At 39.2% G+C, this 20,283-nt stretch overlaps 1 protein-coding gene across 6 annotated transcripts in view; it reads left to right on the top strand.

Annotated features, from left to right (window-relative positions):
* The window catches only part of cfap20dc (CFAP20 domain containing), a 102,076-nt gene that overhangs the window by 26,659 nt on the left and 55,134 nt on the right, over positions 1–20,283 (top strand). For 4 of the 6 annotated variants that reach the window (XM_077603693.1, XM_077603692.1, XM_077603691.1 and 1 more), the window contains exons 1-7: positions 16,245–16,376; positions 16,494–16,583; positions 16,875–16,968; positions 17,643–17,715; positions 18,267–18,381; positions 18,472–18,625; positions 19,159–19,320. In XM_077603693.1, coding sequence (XP_077459819.1) covers positions 16,356–16,376; positions 16,494–16,583; positions 16,875–16,968; positions 17,643–17,715; positions 18,267–18,381; positions 18,472–18,625; positions 19,159–19,320 — 709 coding nt within the window. In that variant the 5' untranslated portion in view covers positions 16,245–16,355. Of the gene's footprint in view, positions 1–16,236; positions 16,377–16,493; positions 16,584–16,874; positions 16,969–17,642; positions 17,716–18,266; positions 18,382–18,471; positions 18,626–19,158; positions 19,321–20,283 lie in introns of those variants that run through there. The other 2 variants (XM_077603696.1, XM_077603695.1) reach the window with 2 other exon arrangements.

Here is a 20,283-nt window from a genome sequence, read left to right on the forward strand (position 1 = left end):
ACACTATCGCAGATGCATACTACTCTAAACTGTAAGCAGTGAACATCTTGGATTGTCCTTGTCCTTGAAGCGGCCCGGCGGCCGAGTAGTTAATGTGTCGGCCTCACAGTTCTGGGAGCTTTGGTTCGATCCCAGGTCGGTCCTCACTGGGTGGGGTTTGCATGTTCTTCCAAGGCTTGCGTGGATTTTCTCAGGGTACGCCGGTTTCCCTTCAGATTCCAAAGCAAGCATGGCACTCTCTAAATTGCCCGAAGCTATGAGTGTGATTGCTTGTTTGTCTCCTTGTGCCCTGCGATAGGCTAGTCACCGATTCAGGTTGTCAGGTTGTCCCCCGCCTGCTGCCCGAAGTCAAGTTGGAAGGGCTCCAGAACCCCCTACAACACTTGTGAGGATAAGCGATTTAGAAAATGAATGAAGTCATGAATGAACGAACGAATGTATTAATCGGGTCTCCTCCAACATTTTAAAAACATCCATGGTAGGCTGATTGATCGTTTAAAATTGGCATGAGTGTGTCAGTTCATTGTTGTTCGTCTCCTTGTGCCCGGTGATTGGCTTGAAACGGATTCAGGGTATATCCCGCCTACTGTTCACTGTTGGCTGGGATAGGATTCCTTTGACCCTCCTAAGCATAAGTAGCTGGGAAAATGAATAAATGAATCTAACTAAATCTAGTCAGATTAGTATATAAGTAGTGAGATTTTCTCTTTTGTCGAGGTAATCCATCCCTTACATGCCATATCAAGACAGCAGCCAATAAGATATTGTCATTTACGTGACTTCAGTTGCCAGAGACGGAACCTTCTTTACCATCCAGACAACAAATCCGAAAAAAAGAGAGAGAAAAAAAAGTTGTAAGGGAAAAGTTTAAAATGATTAGATTTAGATTAGAAAGATTAGATTCAATTAAAGTCCTGATATTACATGAATACACTGTAATATTAAAAGAGATAAATTGTAATCATAAGATATTAGAGTATAAATATTACAATAATCTTGTGGTAATTTTACAAGATTAAATTCTATATTCATTATCCTCACAAGGGGGGGTGTCGGAGCCCATCCTCGCTCACTACAGGCACCAGGCATTTTCCTCCCACATTCCAAAAACATGCATGGTAGGCTGATCGGGCACTCTAAACTGCCCCTAGGTATGGGTGTGAGTGTGCATGGTTGTCTGTATCCTTGTGCCCTGCGATTGGCTGGCCACCGATTCAGGGTCTCCCCCGCCTCTGGCCCGAAGTCAACTGGGATAGGCTCCAGCACCCCCGCGACTCTAATGAAGATGAAGTGGTTCAGAAAATGAGATGAAATAAATTTACAGTAATTCACAAAATACGTTTTCTCACCTTCCTCACCCACCTTGTTCGTTTGCATTAAAGAACCTCAATGTTTTTCTACTGTGTAAACATGGACAAACACACACATGTACATAATTACTACTGGCTAAGAGCCATAGCTTCTGTTTACTGTTGGGATCAGACGTTATCACTTCAGAAAAAGAGCGTGTGCAGAGGAAGAGATGGAGGATATTCAGGAAGAGCCACCATTTGTTTCTGTTATCATGGGGAATGCTACAACTACACCCAATAAGTTGGCTAAGGTGAGATATGAATGAATCTGAACTTCTGAGATGTGTGACTGCTGCCTTATTATGGCTGGCAACACTGACAGCTGACTTGGTCATTCGTCAGGCCCTGTGTGATTTGCTGCACTCTGTGTTCTCCTTGATTGCTTCTTGCTTATTTTTGAAAAACTGTGCCAAACAAATCATGCTAGTGACTCCCGACAACCCCCTGACAATGGAAAAAGCAGAACCCCCTCACCACCACCTCCACCATTGTTGCTAAAAAGATTCAAAGTTACCCTTAATGAGCGGGAAAAATTTTAAATGCTCAAATCTAACTGTCTAATCTCTATGAATATGGTATGTAATAAATTTGACTAGCAATGAAAAAAACAGCCCCCTACCAGTGGAGTATCTAGGCCAAATGAGTGTTATGTAATATTTAATACTAGCTTAAATTTTCTTTCATTGCCTAATGTTCTTTTTTGTTTGGTTATGCAAATGGGATTTGAATGTCTATACATATGCAATGTGTACAGTGCAAATAAAAAATGATAAAATGTTGATGAGGGATTGAAATTCCAAAAACATACATGGTTGGCTGATTGGACACTCTAAATTGCCACTAGGCATGGGTGTTAGTGTGCATGGTTCTCCGTCTCCTTGTGCTCTGCGATCGGCTGGCCACCGATTCAGGGTGTCCCCCGCCTCTGGCCCGAAGACAGATGTGATTGACTAGAACACAACCCCCCCTCGCGACCCTAATGAGGATAAAGCGGTTCAGAAAATAAGATGAGATGAGAGAAAAGGGTTTGAGTAACATTTCACCAGAGGGGTTGATACATTACATCAACACAGCCTGAAAAAAAGCCATAATTTGGCAAAAGAAAGCAGATCATTAGACCCACTCAACAAAAGTCATTGAAAGCTTTTCAAACTGAGAAGCAACTCCATCAGGGGGCAATCTGGCAGACCCAGCACCGGAATACAATCCTCGAATGACGTTTTGACAGTCAACAGCGGACAGGCGTCTCGCAGGGCAACAACATCCACATCAGAAGCTATCAGTTTCAAAGTGACAGGTCAGACAAGAAATTGCTGGTAAAATGGCCCACAATAAACAAAGGAAATAAACACTATTCACTAATTGAAAATAATAGTTTTCATTCATTCATTTTCTGAATCGCTTTATCTCACAAGGGTAGTGGGGGGTGCTGGAGCTAATCCCAGCTGTCTTTCAGGCACGAGTAGCAAGCCAATAGCAGGGCACGAGGAGACAGACAACCATTCGCTCTCACACTCATACCTGGGGCAATTTAGAGTGTACAACCAGCCTACCATGCATGTCTTTTGAAGGTGGGAGGAAACCGGAGCACCCGGAGGAAACCCACACAGGCTCAGAGAGAACATGCAAACTCCACACAGGTGGACCGACCTGTATTTGAACCCATGACCCCAGAACAGTGAGGCCGACATCCACTCATCTGCCGGGGCCGCCCAGTAATAATTTTCTTCAAGAAGAGAATAAACAGAACATCATTGAACTCAGATGGAAGCCAGAATGTGATTAATAATTTAGGCTGATTAGCATTTATATGTGGGAGCAATATTTTATATAATTAAAGTAGAGGATGTGGGATTGCTATGGAAACAACATGTTTTTCTCAAGCTATTGTAGCATTTAAATGATATTGAAATTTTACGGTCAAAGGCCATTCCTGCAGAATTTAAATTACTCTATGAAAGCTTTTAAAAAAAAGAAAAGTATGAGAAAGAAAAAGAAAGGAAAATGGTATACAGTATAAGGATATATAAAAAAAAATGTAAAAAAAATATTTGAATTGTTTTTAATTCAAAAACATTTTACATGTCCTAAAAAGGTATGCATGATTATTTTCCTTGACCACTGGAACCTGTATTGTATAAAATGGGATTGATTTGGCTTTAGAGTATCCTTAATGTCACATTTAATGGTTTAAGTATTTTTGGTTTGGTCCTTTAAGTACATTTTCATTAATGAGTGCATGCAACCTGAATGTCAGTTGAGGTTTAGTTATAGAACTACCTTGGTCATAATCGGGAGACATGAATTGAGTGGCTGGGTCAGAGACCTCAGGACTTGTGGGGGCAAATTAGGGGACGTAATAAATGAGGACCTTTTGTGCAAAGCTTCATTTTAAGTAAGGCTACAGACTTCCAGGAATACAAAATGAGGTCAAAGTAGTTAAAGTTCGTCCCGTGGGCAGTTGGTAGACAGAAAAAGGGACGGTAATGACCCCGATTACAACCAAGTCGCTCAACTTTACACTCCAGAATTTGAAGACACACATTCAAAGTTGGACTTCATATTTCCATATAACATTAAAGTGACTCTTGTAGTGTACTCAAGTAGGTCATGCATTCAAATGTGAAAAAAATAATAAATTAATCACATTGTATTTGTTAATGTGTTTGTAAATCATGTAGCGGTTCAGAAAATGAATGACTGAACAAAAATATAAGCAAAACATTTTCACTTGGACCTATTTTTTAATGAGGTAATGTTAATGGATCTAAAATATTGTCCACAAATCTGTTTAAATCTGTAATAGTGAGCATTCCTTTCCTGAGATAATCCATCTCACCTCACAGGTGTGCCATATCAAGATGCTGATTAGATATGCGTGATTATTGCACAGCTGTGCCTTAGATTTGCCACAATAAAAGGCCACTCTGAAATGTTCAATTGTATCACATAGCCCAATTCCACATTTGTTGCAAGTTATGAGGGTGTGTGCAATTGGCATTTAGACAGCAGGAATGTTTGCCAGATGCATACATTTATTGTAATTTAATCCATGACCTCATACTCTGTCTAATTGTGGATTAAATACTAATGATGTTTATAGTCATTAAAGTCATATGTGATTTGTTTCAGAAAACCAAAAAGGAGGATAGTTTGTGGCAATTCATTCATTCCTTTTCTGAACCACTTATCCTCACAAGGGTCATGGGAGGAGCTGGAGCCTATCCAACCTAACTATGGGCACCAGGGGGAGGACATCATGAACTGGTGGCCAGCCAATCGCAGGGCACAAGGAGAGGAACAACCATTCATGTTCACGTTCAGACCTAGGGGCAATTTAAAGTGTTGCATGTGTTTGGAATGTGGGAGAAAATCGAAGTACCCGGAGTAAACCCACACAAGCCCAGGGAGAAAATGCAAACTCCACACAGTGAGGACCAACTTGCAATCGAACCCTCGACCCCAGAACTGTAATGCTGACACACTAACCACCCATCCGCTGGGCCTCCTGTTGCTTCTTTATTGAATGTTAATTTCTATACCATAAGACATCACCAAAGCCACTTCTATGAATTTGAGAGTTCATCTAACCCAGAGGTGGCCAACTCCAGTCCTCGATAGCCCCTGTTTTCCATATCTCCCTCCTCTACCACACCTGAATCAAAGGATTAACTCATCAGCAAGCTGTCCAGAAGCTTCATACCGTCCCGATTATTTGATTCAGGTGTGTTGGTGGAGGGATACATGGAAAACAGACTGGATAGGGCTCTCAAGGACCGGAGTTGGCCAACCTTGATCTAACCAGACTCAAAACCATGGGTAACCACATTAGACCAAGAATACAGGACTACACATTGAGGATATTCAACTCACAGATGGTCTCAGACCAGCCACGTGGACAGCGTCTGGAAATATTGTGTACTTCCAGTCTAGATTGGGGTTTCACAGCCGCTCTAGAATATGTCCTTCCAAAACCTAGAGCTACACCTTCTCTTCTAGAAACGAACAGATGTCAAATGCGGTCGGGCGACCAGTCCAGGGTGGTTGTCTTTCTTTCGCTCAGTGTCACCTGAGATGAACTCCCCCACCCTTGAGGGAATAAGTACGGACAATGAACTAATTAAGGTTATCTTGTTGAAATTTGTATTGTTGTGGGAAGTACACTTGTATTAAATGCTGCAGATTTTTTTACTCATTAATTGCTACAAAGTATCCGCCTTTTTGGTTTTGTGTCAATGGCCACCCAAACAAAGGACATTTGGCATTAATGACTATAAACGTCATTAGTATTTAATCCACAATTACACAGGGTATGAAGTCATGGATTAAATTACCATAAATGTATGTGTATTGGTCTCAGGTGGCCTGCTCTCAAAAGAAATGTGCAATTTATTTTTTTATTTAGGGTCAATCTTGTCAAAATTGGCCTGAATACATTAAAGTCCATGTTCGGATATTTCGGGAAATTTCACCAAAAATTAATTGCAGTCATTGATGAACTCATCATAGTTTGTCTGATTTCAGGAGTTTTGTACATTATGCATGCAGAGGTTGTACACTTTGTCTCCCCAGCTCTCCTTTGATGTGTGTAGGAATCACAAGTGAGGAGGTATTTGCGCAATAATGACGGAAGCACAGTAGGCAGTTGCTGTGGTCGCACATTTAAAACGAGTGACTATGCAGTGTGTAACCTGAAGTTGTTACAGTCGTTGGGAAAGTTTGACATGCTAAACATTATCTGTAGTCGACATCTTCTCATTGGTTAAATCTTCTTTTGTGTCCTTCTGAGGTGAATAGTAGTTGGCAAACCAAACAGATGGTGTTTTGCCGCTTCCTTTAACTTGTTGACGCGAGCATTGAGCGCTGTAGTGGCTGAGGACTAAATATACTCAGCGCAAAATTCCGTCAACGATAAAGGCCTTTTTCACATTAGCGGTAGCAGCGTGTAGATTGCCACACAGAAAACAATTCCTGTGTATGTAGGAGGGGGCATTTTCAGCAACAGTGAGTTTTTGTGGCCGTTTCAGGCAGAGCAGCAAAGTGTGGGTTAATATGATATGAAAGGGCCAGTCCTGAAATAGTCACTTACTCTCTTTCAAATTCGAAGTGTGTCGAATATTGGAGGTGTTGGCATTGTAAGATCTTGCCATATTGGTGGCTGGATATACAAGTCACGGCAGAGAAAGCCTTAATGAATCCGCTTTCTTGAAGTTCTCTAGCCTTTAGCGCACTCAATGTCTACATCATTCATTTCCCTGCCAAGTGTGTTTGTTCATTAACCATCCACTTTCTTGCTGAAACTAGTATAGCCTTTTTCATGTCTGTTTTAATTTCCCCTTCCTCCTTAAAATGAGAAAGTCGCTCAATTTTGCACCAACAAAAGATTCATGCATTTGTGCTTGATATTACAGTAAATAGGCTTCCTAACAAAGCTGCTTTTAACTTTTCTTCCCTTTGCCGTCAATTTACACTCTGCTGCAGTATCCCTTCACACTAGACTGCAACTATTGTGACAATACCTTTAAAAGCCACGCGGTGGGCAAAAGCTAAGCAGTCAGGCTTTGGCTTCACTATTGTCTCCAAATATAGTTGTGCGACCAAAACTACAATAGGGTGTGTCCGTCGTTAAGAGTGATGTGACATCACATCTTCAGCAGTTTGGTTTACAAGAGCTGTAGTTATCAATTCATAAACCACAGACTTAACAAACTTACAGAGCTGCCAATCACCGTCGACCCCACTTCAGGAGTACCCTTGTCCCATTTTCGGAGTTCTTCTGGAGTGAATGCGATTCGCGCAAAATCTATATAAAATTAAAAAAAAATAATAATGAAGGACAATTTAAATCAAACTTATGGTCATGTTTTCACTTTAATTAAAAATTAAAATATTGTGTTTTTGCAAACTATTGAAAGAGTACAGCATAATGAAAATACGTTTATCTTTGTGTTTGGGTCCTTCTATGTGCGTTTTACAGTCAGTAATTACAACATGCGTCACGCTGAAGTCGCACATGCATGTGATGCAATTTGCAAAGGTCGGTATTTTTGGAGACGGCTGCTACATGGGATATTTTGTCGAAAACATACCCACAAACTTCTGCGAGTGACTGGGTTTCTTATTAGAAGTTTCATCCAAATTGCCATCTGTCATAAATACGCCTCGGATGCGCAGCAAAGTCGGACCCAAAGATGCAGGAAGTAAAACACAAAACTAAAGGCTTTAACAAGAACTAACAGAAAAATCCATACAAACTCGGGACTTGGTAAAAATCAATAAAGAAACAAACTTAACAGAAACAAAGAAAGAAACCTGACAGGGAGACGACATGACCAAATGTAAGCAACAATCCAACAACCAGACATACCAGGACGCAACGTATAAATAGACACACAAGGGATAATTATCAATCAAACAGACCTGGTCACCAAAAGAAGGGAAGCCTAGAGGGACACATATCACCCAGACAGCACACACAAGGGAGACACGCACACACCCACCAAAATCCCAACATAACGTGACACCATCCATTTTGCGCTTAACCCGAGCAGGGATATTGATAAGACTTACCATTGCTGTGTAAGCCTACTTCCTTTAGAACAACCCCAGAAATGATAGGATTTGTTTAAAAACAAGACTGGTGGTTTAGGCAGCCTTAATAATACTTCCCTTATGAGAAAAAAATAAGAAAACAAAACTGTTAAAGCAATAGAGGCTACCTATGCAATCGATTTTGAATCAATGGCCACGCTGAAGTCGGACAAGACGAATCATTTGTTACAACTTGTATCTCGGATGATTCACAATGCACTCGTGTTACCAAATTCATCCAGTTTACAGTGCGGTTCGATCAGATGTGGAAGCTGTGGCGATGGTGAAAATTTTGAGGCAATTGATTTGGAAATTTTGTACTTTTCCGAAAAAAGTTTCTTAAAAAAAGGTGACTTCTTTAAAAATTATATTTCCGGAGTTTAGGGAGGTTGTCCGGAGTCCTAGAGTTTGCGTTGCCTTTTCAGGTAAACTTCCGGCGAAGTTGGCAGCTCTGAACTTAGTTACCCAGAAAGAAATATACATTTAAAATTAAATTTGGTGGAAGTTCTCAGTTGTTCTGACAACGCAACCCCAGATATTCAATTTGTGCAAAATGTGTGCTAACAATCAAGCATTGTGCAGAAACCTTTCATTTTTGGTAACTCAATGGTTGAATAGCCTTACTTAAGTTATTTTATTCTAGTTTAAATGCTACATTATCAAATTAAATGAATACATTTTGCATATATGGGACATTTATTTTTAAAATAATAACTCAAATCAGAAGGTGGAAATGCCTATGTTTGACTGATAATTCACTGTACAAGATGGTTGGAAAACAATCGGTTAGAAATAAATAAAAAAGGCACGTGGCTTGACTTATGCTTGGTCTTTTAAGGAGTCAGCAGTGTTGTGCGTGACCCCCGCCCCCCACCAACATCATCCGCGTGGAGAGTCAAGAGCAGATAAATAGGAAAAGGTTGAAATAGATGGAGATCATCTGAGATGCAGAAAAGAAATGATTGCTTTGGAATACTATTCCTATCCCAATAATGAAAACAAAGCTATTCAAACAAAAAGCAAAGTAGTTGAACATATTTAAATTGGTTGATTATAGCCAGTCCAATTATGCAAATTTCATCACGACATGCATAGTTTCATTAATGAAAAGTAAAATGTGGGTTTTTGTCAATTTACATTGTACGAGAAACCCAAATTGCTTTTGCTAATTGATGTGTTTTGATAGATGCAAATGGACAGATTATTTTGAAAATAATGAATTATTAATCACAATCAAGCGTGCTAACAAGCGTGATTTATTAACTGATTTCACCATACCACATTTGTCAGTGCTTGTTGCATGCCAAGCTGTATTTTAATGATGCTGTCTGTCCCAATCAGTGTCAACGCACTCCCGTAGAGAAAAAAAATCACTAATGAACCTTTCATTGTGCCATGCTCTGTATTGCAAAATTTGCATTCCAGTGCCATAATAAATCAATGATACAGTGGGCATTCTCCATTTTCAGCGATGACACAAGGAATTCTGTTACTTAAATAGTAGTTATAATTGTAATCTCATAATTTCTGAATGAATCCCACTCTCTATTAAGCCAAACATTTCCAGTCTAGTTAACTGTGCGTTTTTCAAATACACAATGGATTGTTTGCCCATTGACATTTTATGATGTAATTAGAGTTAAGAGGCATAAAGTTTCAAGTAAATGTCGACCCACCAGCCCCCGGTGGGTGGTTATCTACAAACATTTGGAATAAGCCAAACCACAATCAGATATTGGTGAACTGTCTAATTAGACAACCTACAAACATGCCCATGGAAAAGCAACCAAGCCCAATTTAAGGCAAATTACGCAAGCCTTAGCTTCCCACAATCATCTTTATAACAACTCCTAAAAAAAATTGCAGGTCAGTAACTCACATTCTGCCCAACATACATACTACACAACCGTTTACAGTGAGAGGTGGCTGCCTGGACAGTAAGAAAAGAACATTAATTATCCACAAGTTTATATTTTATACCCTGCTTATTTTTTAGGGCAATGGGTAATACTGGCTTTGGTCTAAATAAAACTACACAAAAAAATCAAGGGTGCTTTGAGATACACGTTTTGCCCCCCTCAAATCATTAGCTCGTATGTTGAAAAAAAAAACATTTTCAGTTGATTTTTTATGTGATTTAAGAGCAAAGTTGTCCTAAAATCACTATATTGTTTTAATAAACTGAACTCACGGAAACTAATATTAGCGCAGAATAATTGATTGATTGATTCATTCATTCATCTTCCATACCGCCCATCCTCCAAAGTGTTGCGGGGGTTGCTGGATCCTAACCCACCTGTCTTCTGGTGAAAGGCAGACTACACCCTAGACTGGTCACCACTCAGTCGTACGGCACACAGAGAGACAAATGGCCATCCGCAGTCCCAATCGTATCACCACCAGCGGGAATTGAGCCCGCGCCTGCCCACACCGAAGTCAGGCGAGTGAACCCCTACACCATGTGAAGGCTGTTAGCGGAGAATAATGAATTACCTCAAGGAGGTGAGTGAACTGGACGGCCCGGTGGATGGAAGGCTAGCGCGCTGGCCTCACAGCTCTGGGGTCCTGTATTCAAATCCAGGATGGTCCACTTGGGTGGAGTTTGCATGTGCTCCCAGGTCCTTTGTGGGTTTTCTCAGGGTACTCCGGTTTCCTCCCACATTCCAAAAACATGCATGGTAGGCTGATTGGACACTCTAAATTGCCCTTAGGGATGAGTGTTGTCCCCTGCTTGGTGCCTGTAGTTAGCTGGGTTTGCCTCCAGCACCCCCTGCAACCCTTATGAGGATATGTGGTACAGAAAATCAATGAATATAATGTTTCATACTTTATATTATGTAAAATAAGGTTAATTAATTTTACTTTAATTCTGCACTATAAGGTATGTACAGTCACTGAAAAAATGCAATCCTTATCTGGAACTATTGTATTCTAAAAACAAATAGACAAAATTCTAGTTACAGGATACTTTCTGTTAAGTTGTAAAATAACTGGTGAAGAGAAAATAGATTCATATTCTCATTTTTCAACTAACTTTGTACCAAAATTTAAAGGCTTTCTGCTCACGTGCCAAGGACTCAAGTGTGTAGCTTTTGTTTGAAACAACAGCTTTCAGCACAAAAAATATAGTCCTCGCACTTTCCCATTTGGCAAAGGTAAAAAGCAATAAAATGAGACGTCTATAATGTTGATGGATGAGAAAAAGAAGTTCAGGCTCGTTTGAAAAAAACTGAAAAATACAAGCGAGTGGCAATGACCTACATATACAATACATTTAGTCCATCCATTACTAAGTGGCTTCTTCAGTGTGAGAAGACAGACATGTCAATGTCAGGAAACACTAAAATGCTATCAGTCTTCATGTGAGATGCTGAAGATCAATAACCAAAGTGAAACATGTTCACTCTATGAACATAACACAAACATTTAGTGCCACCTTTACACACTGAGATACTACAAACATGTGTGTCCTTAGTTTAACCCAGCTTTAGCAATGGTATGACGACAAAGGTTTTGGTTTAAGTTTTGCGTTCAGATGCCTTGGCAAAACAAAAATACTTATTTGTGCGACAACTTTAACCCGGTGCAATTTTAAACCCTTATCATTCCAGGTTATGAAATCATTTGTAATGCAAATTACTGTTCCAATATATGAAAACAAGATCCATGTCACAAAATCCCCAAAACGTCAATACATTTCTGTATCCGTTATTTTATTTTGAAATTATTTCGGTGAGATTATGTCCTGCTTGACAATCTTCCTACACTCTGCTGGCCTACCTTTGGTTGTCTTTTGAAGATCTGGGCCCTGTTAGTCATCCATGACTGATATTCCAAGGCAATATGACCGTGAGCTACCTAGCATCACTACATCGAGCAGAAGTAATCAATAAAAGAGCAGACTCCGTAGTATGGCCTATTTGTGATTTACAAAGAGTTTGACACTGGACAATAAGATGGAGAGACTGTTACTTTTTTAATAGAGTAAAAAATTGCAGGACGTACAGCAACTGAGTCGATTATTTCTGAGAAAAGCAGCTATTTAGTCGTTTGAATTCGCAACTTGAAGTTGTTGTCTAAACTTTGGCTTCCACCTTACACTTATGCGCCTGCATAAATAGTAATATTTAGGCTTGCTTGTTATTAAATTTAATACATTCATCAATTATGTTCTTATCATTCATACATTTTTGTATGTTTCTCACATCTTTCATACAAAATTATTTTTAAGGGTTTAGTTGGTAGTTCTTTGAGGACTGTGGAACGAATTAGGGAGTTTACATAAAATAAACATTCCTCTATTTACAAAAAATCCAAGTCACCAAATAACTTCAGTAAACAATTAATTTTGTAAGTAGAAGTACCACTGTACTCATTATATTTTTGGTCCATGCTCTATGTTAAAATTGTTTTTGAGAAGGGTAATTGGTATACCTTGTTTGGTTCTGTCATTTCCTATTAAAATGCAATATGGTATGTATGTCCTTATGTTTCTAACAAACCTTACCAATACATGCACTTCTGATTCCGTATGTTCTTTTCCATAAACTAGGAGGTGGAAAGATAATCTTTGACAAGATAAGATCAAAATGTATTTATTTACACTTCAACATCGGCTTTTTACTATCATGGTAGTTATTTTTGTACTTACAGTTCTAAAAGTGGTACAAATAATGTTTAATTTTAGCCACACATATTCCAGCAGTTGAAAAGCTTTTTGAGGTTGCTCTAATGAGTGACATCACATATGTAACAATGCAATTAACAATAAGTCTCTTAATTTTCAAGCATAACGCTTTTTTTCTGTGTTGATCGCGATAAATAACCACACTGTGTTTTAAGTGTGATGGCTGCAAACGTGAATGTTTCCCCACGACGTGCATCTGTCCTCAACCTAATTATACCTAGCACGAGACACCTTCTTTGTCCCATTATAGCTCACACACTTAAGTACACAAATCATCAACTCACACCTCGCATTTCTAAAAAAAATAGGCAATTTTAAAATGTTTCTATTTAAAACCAGGCATCACTTTAGTGGGTATGACAAACAAACCTTTACATTTCTTGGTATGGTTAAAACATTCACCACCATCCCATATCACAATGCTGGTACCTTTTACAACAAATATATACAGAAAACATTTGCCTGTGGGATAAAGAATGAGTTCAATTTTGCTAATACTTATGTATATAATTACCTTAAACACAAATTGAATTGTTAAATTTGCTAATTTTCATCTAGCTTTTTACAAAATTTTAATTTAGCAATGTAGCTTTAATCCAGGTACTCCTACATTATTTATTATGAACTCAAAAATTTGACCTTTTTATTTATGCTTTCTCCCTTTCAAGTTGCTTTTTACTTCTATGGATTTCAATCTTAAAGCTCTTTATCAGATTATTCCTTTAAAACATCCAGTCATAAATCGAACACACCTTTCAATTTAATGCACTCCGGCATTACAACACCAGTGCACCCCCGTTCAATAAAGAACATAATGTATTGATATTACCTTTCTGACTGACTCAACAGAAGAAAAAAAAAATAATGCATGGGAATTGGGAAAGAAAGGATCTCATTACATTACTGTGAGTTTTCAGTGTTTAAGTTGTTCCGCCTGGATGAAGATCAATGTTGAGTTTGTGGCTTGCTCTCTCTTTAAACTCAAAGTGGGAATATTAAATTGAATAGACTCATCATTAAAAAAAATCTGGGTTGCATTGGCTCACTCTGCATTGCAGTAAATCTAGAAATGCACTATGTGAAGTCTATCTATCCTCAATGGCAGCCGCCCTGATTAGTGTAATGTGTGGTTCACATACAAATGAACCATCGTTCCCACTGACATTGGGCACTTTTCATTCATGGTACGCAGGATGAAGTTATATAAATAAATATCCAAAATTAGAGCAATGGCATGATGGTATCTAGAGAAAGCCACTGCGACAGGGCTCTGTGTACATTTTACGAGTAAAGACAATTAATTGGTAAAAAATTAAAGAAAAAAACTGTCACGTGTCATACTATCAGCATAACAGTATAAACACGTATACTAATGACCCTCTTCAAGCAAGAAATGTACTAAAGTAATACACAGACATATGAGTGCCCCAACATACGAGACTTCCTCGGTTATTGCACAAGAAGGTTTAAATTTATTGTAATGTAAGATTAAAACAGTATGTATTGTAATCTTAATTCATTTAAGTGAAATTTATGTTATGAGCGCGTACGACAAGTCTCTCTCCTGTCTTCTGTCTCTCACTCACTCACTCTCACTCTCTCTCACTCTCTCTCCCACTCTCTCTCTCACTCTCTCTCTCACTCTCTCTCTCTCACTCACTCTCACTCACTCTCACTCACTCTCACTCACTCTCACTCACTCTCACTCACTCTCACTCACTCTCACTCACTCTCACTCACTCACTCTCACTCACTCACTCTCACTCACTCTCACTCACTCTCACTCACTCTCACTCACTCTCACTCACTCTCACTCACTCTCACTCACTCTCACTCACTCTCACTCACTCTCACTCACTCACTCTCACTCACTCTCACTCACTCTCACTCACTCTCACTCACTCTCACTCACTCTCACTCACTCTCACTCACTCTCACTCACTCTCACTCACTCTCACTCACTCTCACTCACTCTCACTCACTCTCACTCACTCTCACTCACTCTCACTCACTCTCACTCACTCTCACTCACTCTCACTCACTCTCACTCACTCTCACTCACTCTCACTCACTCTCACTCACTCTCACTCACTCTCACTCACTCTCACTCACTCTCACTCACTCTCACTCACTCTCACTCACTCTCACTCACTCTCACTCACTCACTCACTCACTCTCACTCACTCACTCTCACTCACACTCACTCACTCTCACTCTCACTCTCACTCTCACTCTCACTCTCACTCTCACTCTCACTCTCACTCTCACTCTCACTCACTCTCACTCACTCTCACTCACTCACTCTCACTCACTCTCACTCACTCACTCTCTCTCACTCACTCTCACTCACTCTCACTCACTCTCTCATTCTCACTCACTCTCACTCACTCTCACTCACTCTCACTCACTCTCACTCACTCTCACTCACTCTCACTCACTCTCACTCACTCACTCTCACTCACTCTCACTCACTCTCACTCACTCTCACTCACTCTCACTCTCACTCTCACTCACTCACTCTCACTCACTCTCACTCACTCTCACTCACTCTCACTCACTCTCACTCACTCTCACTCACTCTCACTCACTCTCACTCCTTCTCACTCACTCTCACTCACTCTCACTCACTCTCACTCTCACTCACTCTCACTCACTCTCACTCACTCTCACTCACTCTCACTCACTCTCACTCACTCTCACTCTCACTCACTCTCACTCAATCTCACTCACTCTCATTCACTCTCACTCACTCTCACTCTCTCTCTCACTCTCTCTCTCTCACTCTCTCACTCTCTCTCTCACTCTCTCTCACTCTCTTACTCTCTCTCTCGCTCTCTCTCGCTCTCTCTCACTCTCTCTCACTCTCTCTCACTCTCTCTCACTCTCTCACTCTCTCTCACTCTCTCTCTTTCACTCTCACTCTCTCACTCTCACTCTTTCTCGTCCGTGCCATCTTTCTGCACTGAGTAATGTCACTTTTTAGTACTGAAGATCATAACCACTAGATAGATGTGTTGCTTTGTGAGTAGGTGGTGAATTAGAACCAAAAAAAATAAGTTTTTCCATCGTAATATCTTGTATTTTCAGAAGGTGGGAACCAATGATTTTTTAATTTAGTTCATTTCTATGAGAAAAATTGATTTGAGATCCGAGTAAATTGACATACAAGCTCGGTCCCGGAACGCATTAAGATCATATCTCAAGGTATTTCTGTATGATGTACTCAAAAGCCAATGGTGCTTTTAAGCATAAAGGGTGATGTCACATCAGCACACAAACATGTCAAATGCTACACTATTTTTTCCATAATTAAAAATAGTTAAATTAAAATTTGTTTTCAATTAAAATTAGTTTTCAATTAAAATTTGTTTTCAATTCAAATTTGTTTTCAATTAAAATTTGTTTGACAGCTTTTCTCGTAAAAACATTGGTCGGTTGATCCAAAGAAGATCTGTGCTTTAAGTCATGAAACTGTTATTGATTGGCTGCATCTGTCTTGTAAAAACATATCTGATTGGCGGTGAGCAGCGCTTGTTCATTGGTTGGTATGAAACCTCCCTCCCCCCTCCCCCGGTCGTACCAGTGGTTTGAGATTACCATGGCGACGAATGCCATACACGGCACATGTTTATTAATCACTCAGTCACTCACATATATTCAGTTAATGTTGTCTCATACAGGTTTAATTGATCAACTACTTTTTATTCAGGCGACAGGTGGGGAAAATGTTTAAACACAATTATCAGGTAAATATTTAACTCTCGAATAGCACTTGTTTAATCAGAGCCTGTCGAGAAAACGAACACAATCGTTGGCAAACTTAGAACGGTGGTTTCAATTTTCGTTTTTGTCCTATTTTGCAGGGGGGAGCTGGAGTGGAGGTTTTCAGTGGACAAGGAAAAGATCCTGTGGCCAAGTGGAAACTTTATGGAGGCCAGTCTGCCATACGAAAAGTGAGCAAACCTGTATTTTCTTATTGTACTGGTGCAGTCAGCCATTGGTACAATAGCCGGAATTGGCAATTATGAATTAAATCCATGATTTTAAGTAAAAATCACACCATTGACATATGGAGACCCTGAATATCAGAACCATGTATTTTTGTGCAAATCACCCTAGAGAATATATATATATATATATATATATATATATATATATATATATATATATATATATATATATATATATATATATATGTATATATATATTTTTTTTTTTTGCATGAATGTTTTATCTCTTTCCAGGAGTATGACAAAGAAGTCAAAGGTTTTGTTTACTGTCTGGAGGGGAGCAGCAAGTCTGTGAAAATGCATATGCCAGACAACGAGAAAATGTCATGTACGTTGACACTATTGCTAAAGTAACCTTGACAAAATAATGTGTTTAGCTTACTATTTTTTTATTTAAATGATAACTAAGTTAAAGTATATTTTTTTTAGTTTCAATCTGCAGACTACCACGTTAAAGCTGACCTGCTGTGGAATTTTGTTTGCAATCAATTTTGCAGGTTAAACCTACTCGTCCCTTTGTCAGATGGTGTACCTATCTCACTTCACCCTAATTATAGTATCATAATTATTAGTTTTTTAAATATCTTTAATTGTTTTTTCGAGGGGGTGGGGGGTCGGGGTTTTGATTTTGACCTTTTGAGAAAATGACAACTCAGGAACATCAAATCTGCTTCAAACTGTACTCTTTGCACTTCTGTGGTTCACAGAAAATTAAGTCATTAATAATTGCTTTGAGTGACTTGAGGCTTACAGTAATACTACTTGGTGCAAAGATGAGGTAGCTTGCTGCAATACATCTTGGCTAATAAAAAATCTAGCTCAGCTGCTCCTTATCAAGAGAACCATACTTCATAACATTCTGTTTGTTTCCTGTTTTCGTGTCGTACATGGCGATCCTTGATGCCTTTATGACATCATAATATATTGTGTATTGTTCATTTTTTTTGCAAAACATTTGATTCTGCATTGCAAAAATATTAAAATGTTGCTAATATTCCTTAGTGGGACTTCTTCAAAGATTCCTGGCCATTCAACTGATTATTCCTGAAGGCAAAGACTTTTCTATGGAGCTTGTGTAAGTAGGTCAAATGAAGATTCATGCCACATTCTGTCAAGTATTACATACACCAAGGTTCAACTTGTCCTAACTGTAATTAAAATCAAGAGTTTTCTTTACATATTACAAAAGTATGTTACTTAGTAAAAATAACACCTTCCAATCTCTGACAATCTTATAAAAAAGACGAACAATTAATTGCGATGAAGTTCCTATTTAATCTTTTTAAGCACAATAAACTAACTGAATGTTTTCTCCACTATGTACTCGCCGTAGTTAAATGTAAGACATTATTATCAATAATACCATATTGGACTGGCTTGTTTATTTATTCAGGAAAACCAAGCCAGTAATACATGAAAGCACTTCATGAATACACCAACCTGCTAATTTTGGTACTTCTTATGCGTCATATTTTTAGATTCAGGTGAAATGCTCTTTTTCTTGTACGTGCCTTCGCATTTTTGTGTGTTAAGTACTGATTTTACAGCGTACTGACAACTGCGTATGTGATTATGGCATCATATACTGAACCATTCACAAGGTGCCCTGTTGTGCCTGTGCCATAGAATAACTGATGCCGGTCACCTTAAACGGCGACTCTTCTTATCGACCGTGCATAAAGAGTTATCTGCCACACTTTGGCATGCCAAACTACCTTTGGCAGGAGTGAAACGCAATATTGTGAGTATCTGACTCATCCCAGACATTCTGGTGTTATTTTTAGGTCAGCTGCGCCCTTGACCATCCGAAATTCTTCCTCTCTCGTCTCAGTGGACCACATTGTTTGTCGACCTTGTGTCATTAACCGGGGAGTTGTTCAAGGCCACTGGGTTTTTGTCCCTTGATGGCATCACCTTGTTTGCCAACTGCAAAGTGCGGAGAATCTTCACTGTAAAAACAGTGCCAACTGTAAAGGAAAGTGCCGGTAAATACTATCAGTTCTGTTTATCCTAATGTCCTAACTCATACTCTCTGTACAGTGGCTCCTTCAAAGTCAAATACACATTGTTTCATGATACTGGATGAGTTGTACGTATGGTATGGTGATAATTGTCGCAACAAACATCATAGAGCCTTCACAAAACACACATAGTGCTGTAATTAACAGAAAACATTTCAATCATATTAGAAATAGTGATAGTTAGTTTAAAAAAAATCCAATGTCTATGGCCATCAATGGCAGCCAATAAGTTAAAACTTGACTTACAAATTTAAATGATTAAACATAATTGACATCAAGTTCTTTTACTGAGGAGAAGCCGAGGAAGGGGAACTCGTACAAGATTCCCTACATCAATAAGTAATGTTTGACTTAGAGATTCAGTATTTTATTGCAGAAGAAAATGGCCAAACATGGAAACTTTGCCGTTTTTGATTTTGGAGGATTCACTTTTTTTTCATGTTAACCAGCATTACACCGCTTGATTTTGCCCCATATTTATTCTATTTTGAATTTAGATGTATTTTCCAGTGAGGCCAGTGTTGAGGAGGCCAGTGTTGAGGATCCGATCCCTCGCAGCTGCCGGTTTCCACCAAAATTTTGCCAAGAGAATCTGGTTTTAAACATGGCAGTCTTAGAGAAGGCCAATTTGAAGAGAACTGATACAAACACAGACTGCGGTAAGCTCTAATGTTTTGATTCCGAATGGATAAGTGAAGGAATAGTGGTTACATGCCTAAATATTTTTGTTTACTACAATGTGCTTCAAGTTGGTCCAAAGTTCATTAATCATTCACCTTCATCTCATGGGTTAACTCAAAACTCATTATACTATTGAAAGCAAGATAGAGGTTGACAATAATTTGAGTCTTTAAATAGCAAATGCTAAATAGTTTACTACTATTTTCTATGCCTATCCACCAAATTGTATTTTAAAAGGAAGTGAGCCTTGTCGCAAAAAGGCCCGATACTGTTTATTCACCATAAAATAAATAAATCATTGATGCCACGAATTCTTTTGTAACATTAAATGATTGCAACATACACACAAGGACCAACATTGTATATGTTCATTTTCGTCCATTCATTTTCTGAACTGCTTCATCTCACAAGGTTCATGGGGAGTGCTGGAGCCTATCCTAGCTCACTTCAGGCCAGAGGCGGGGGACACCCTGAATTGGTGGCCAGCCGATCGCAGGGCATTAGGAGACAAACAACCATTCATGCTCACGCTCATACCTAGGGGCAACTTAGAGTGTCCAACCAGCCTGCCATGCACGTCTTTGGGATGTGGGTGGAAACTGAAGTACCCCTATAAAACCCACACAGGCCTGGGGAGAACATGCAAACTCCACACAGGAGGCCGACCTGGATTCGAACCCAGAACTGTGAAGCCTACGCGCTAACCACTCAGTCGCCGGGCTGCCTCTCTGTGATTGTTATATATACTTATACTTAATCATACCAGATTACTTGTTTTAAATGTGGGACACTTATAGAGAAGTATTGTAAAGATTGAGTGCACACAGTTTTTCTACAATTAAATAGGTACATTATTTGTGCATTCTTTTGCACCGAGCTATTTGTTCGTACTTCATCACCCACTATACAAAGAAATGCACCAGTAATTCAGTCCTGCAGCC

The sequence above is a fragment of the Stigmatopora argus genome, chromosome 6 (assembly GCF_051989625.1).
Source record: "Stigmatopora argus isolate UIUO_Sarg chromosome 6, RoL_Sarg_1.0, whole genome shotgun sequence".
Taxonomy (NCBI): Eukaryota; Metazoa; Chordata; class Actinopteri; order Syngnathiformes; family Syngnathidae; genus Stigmatopora; species Stigmatopora argus.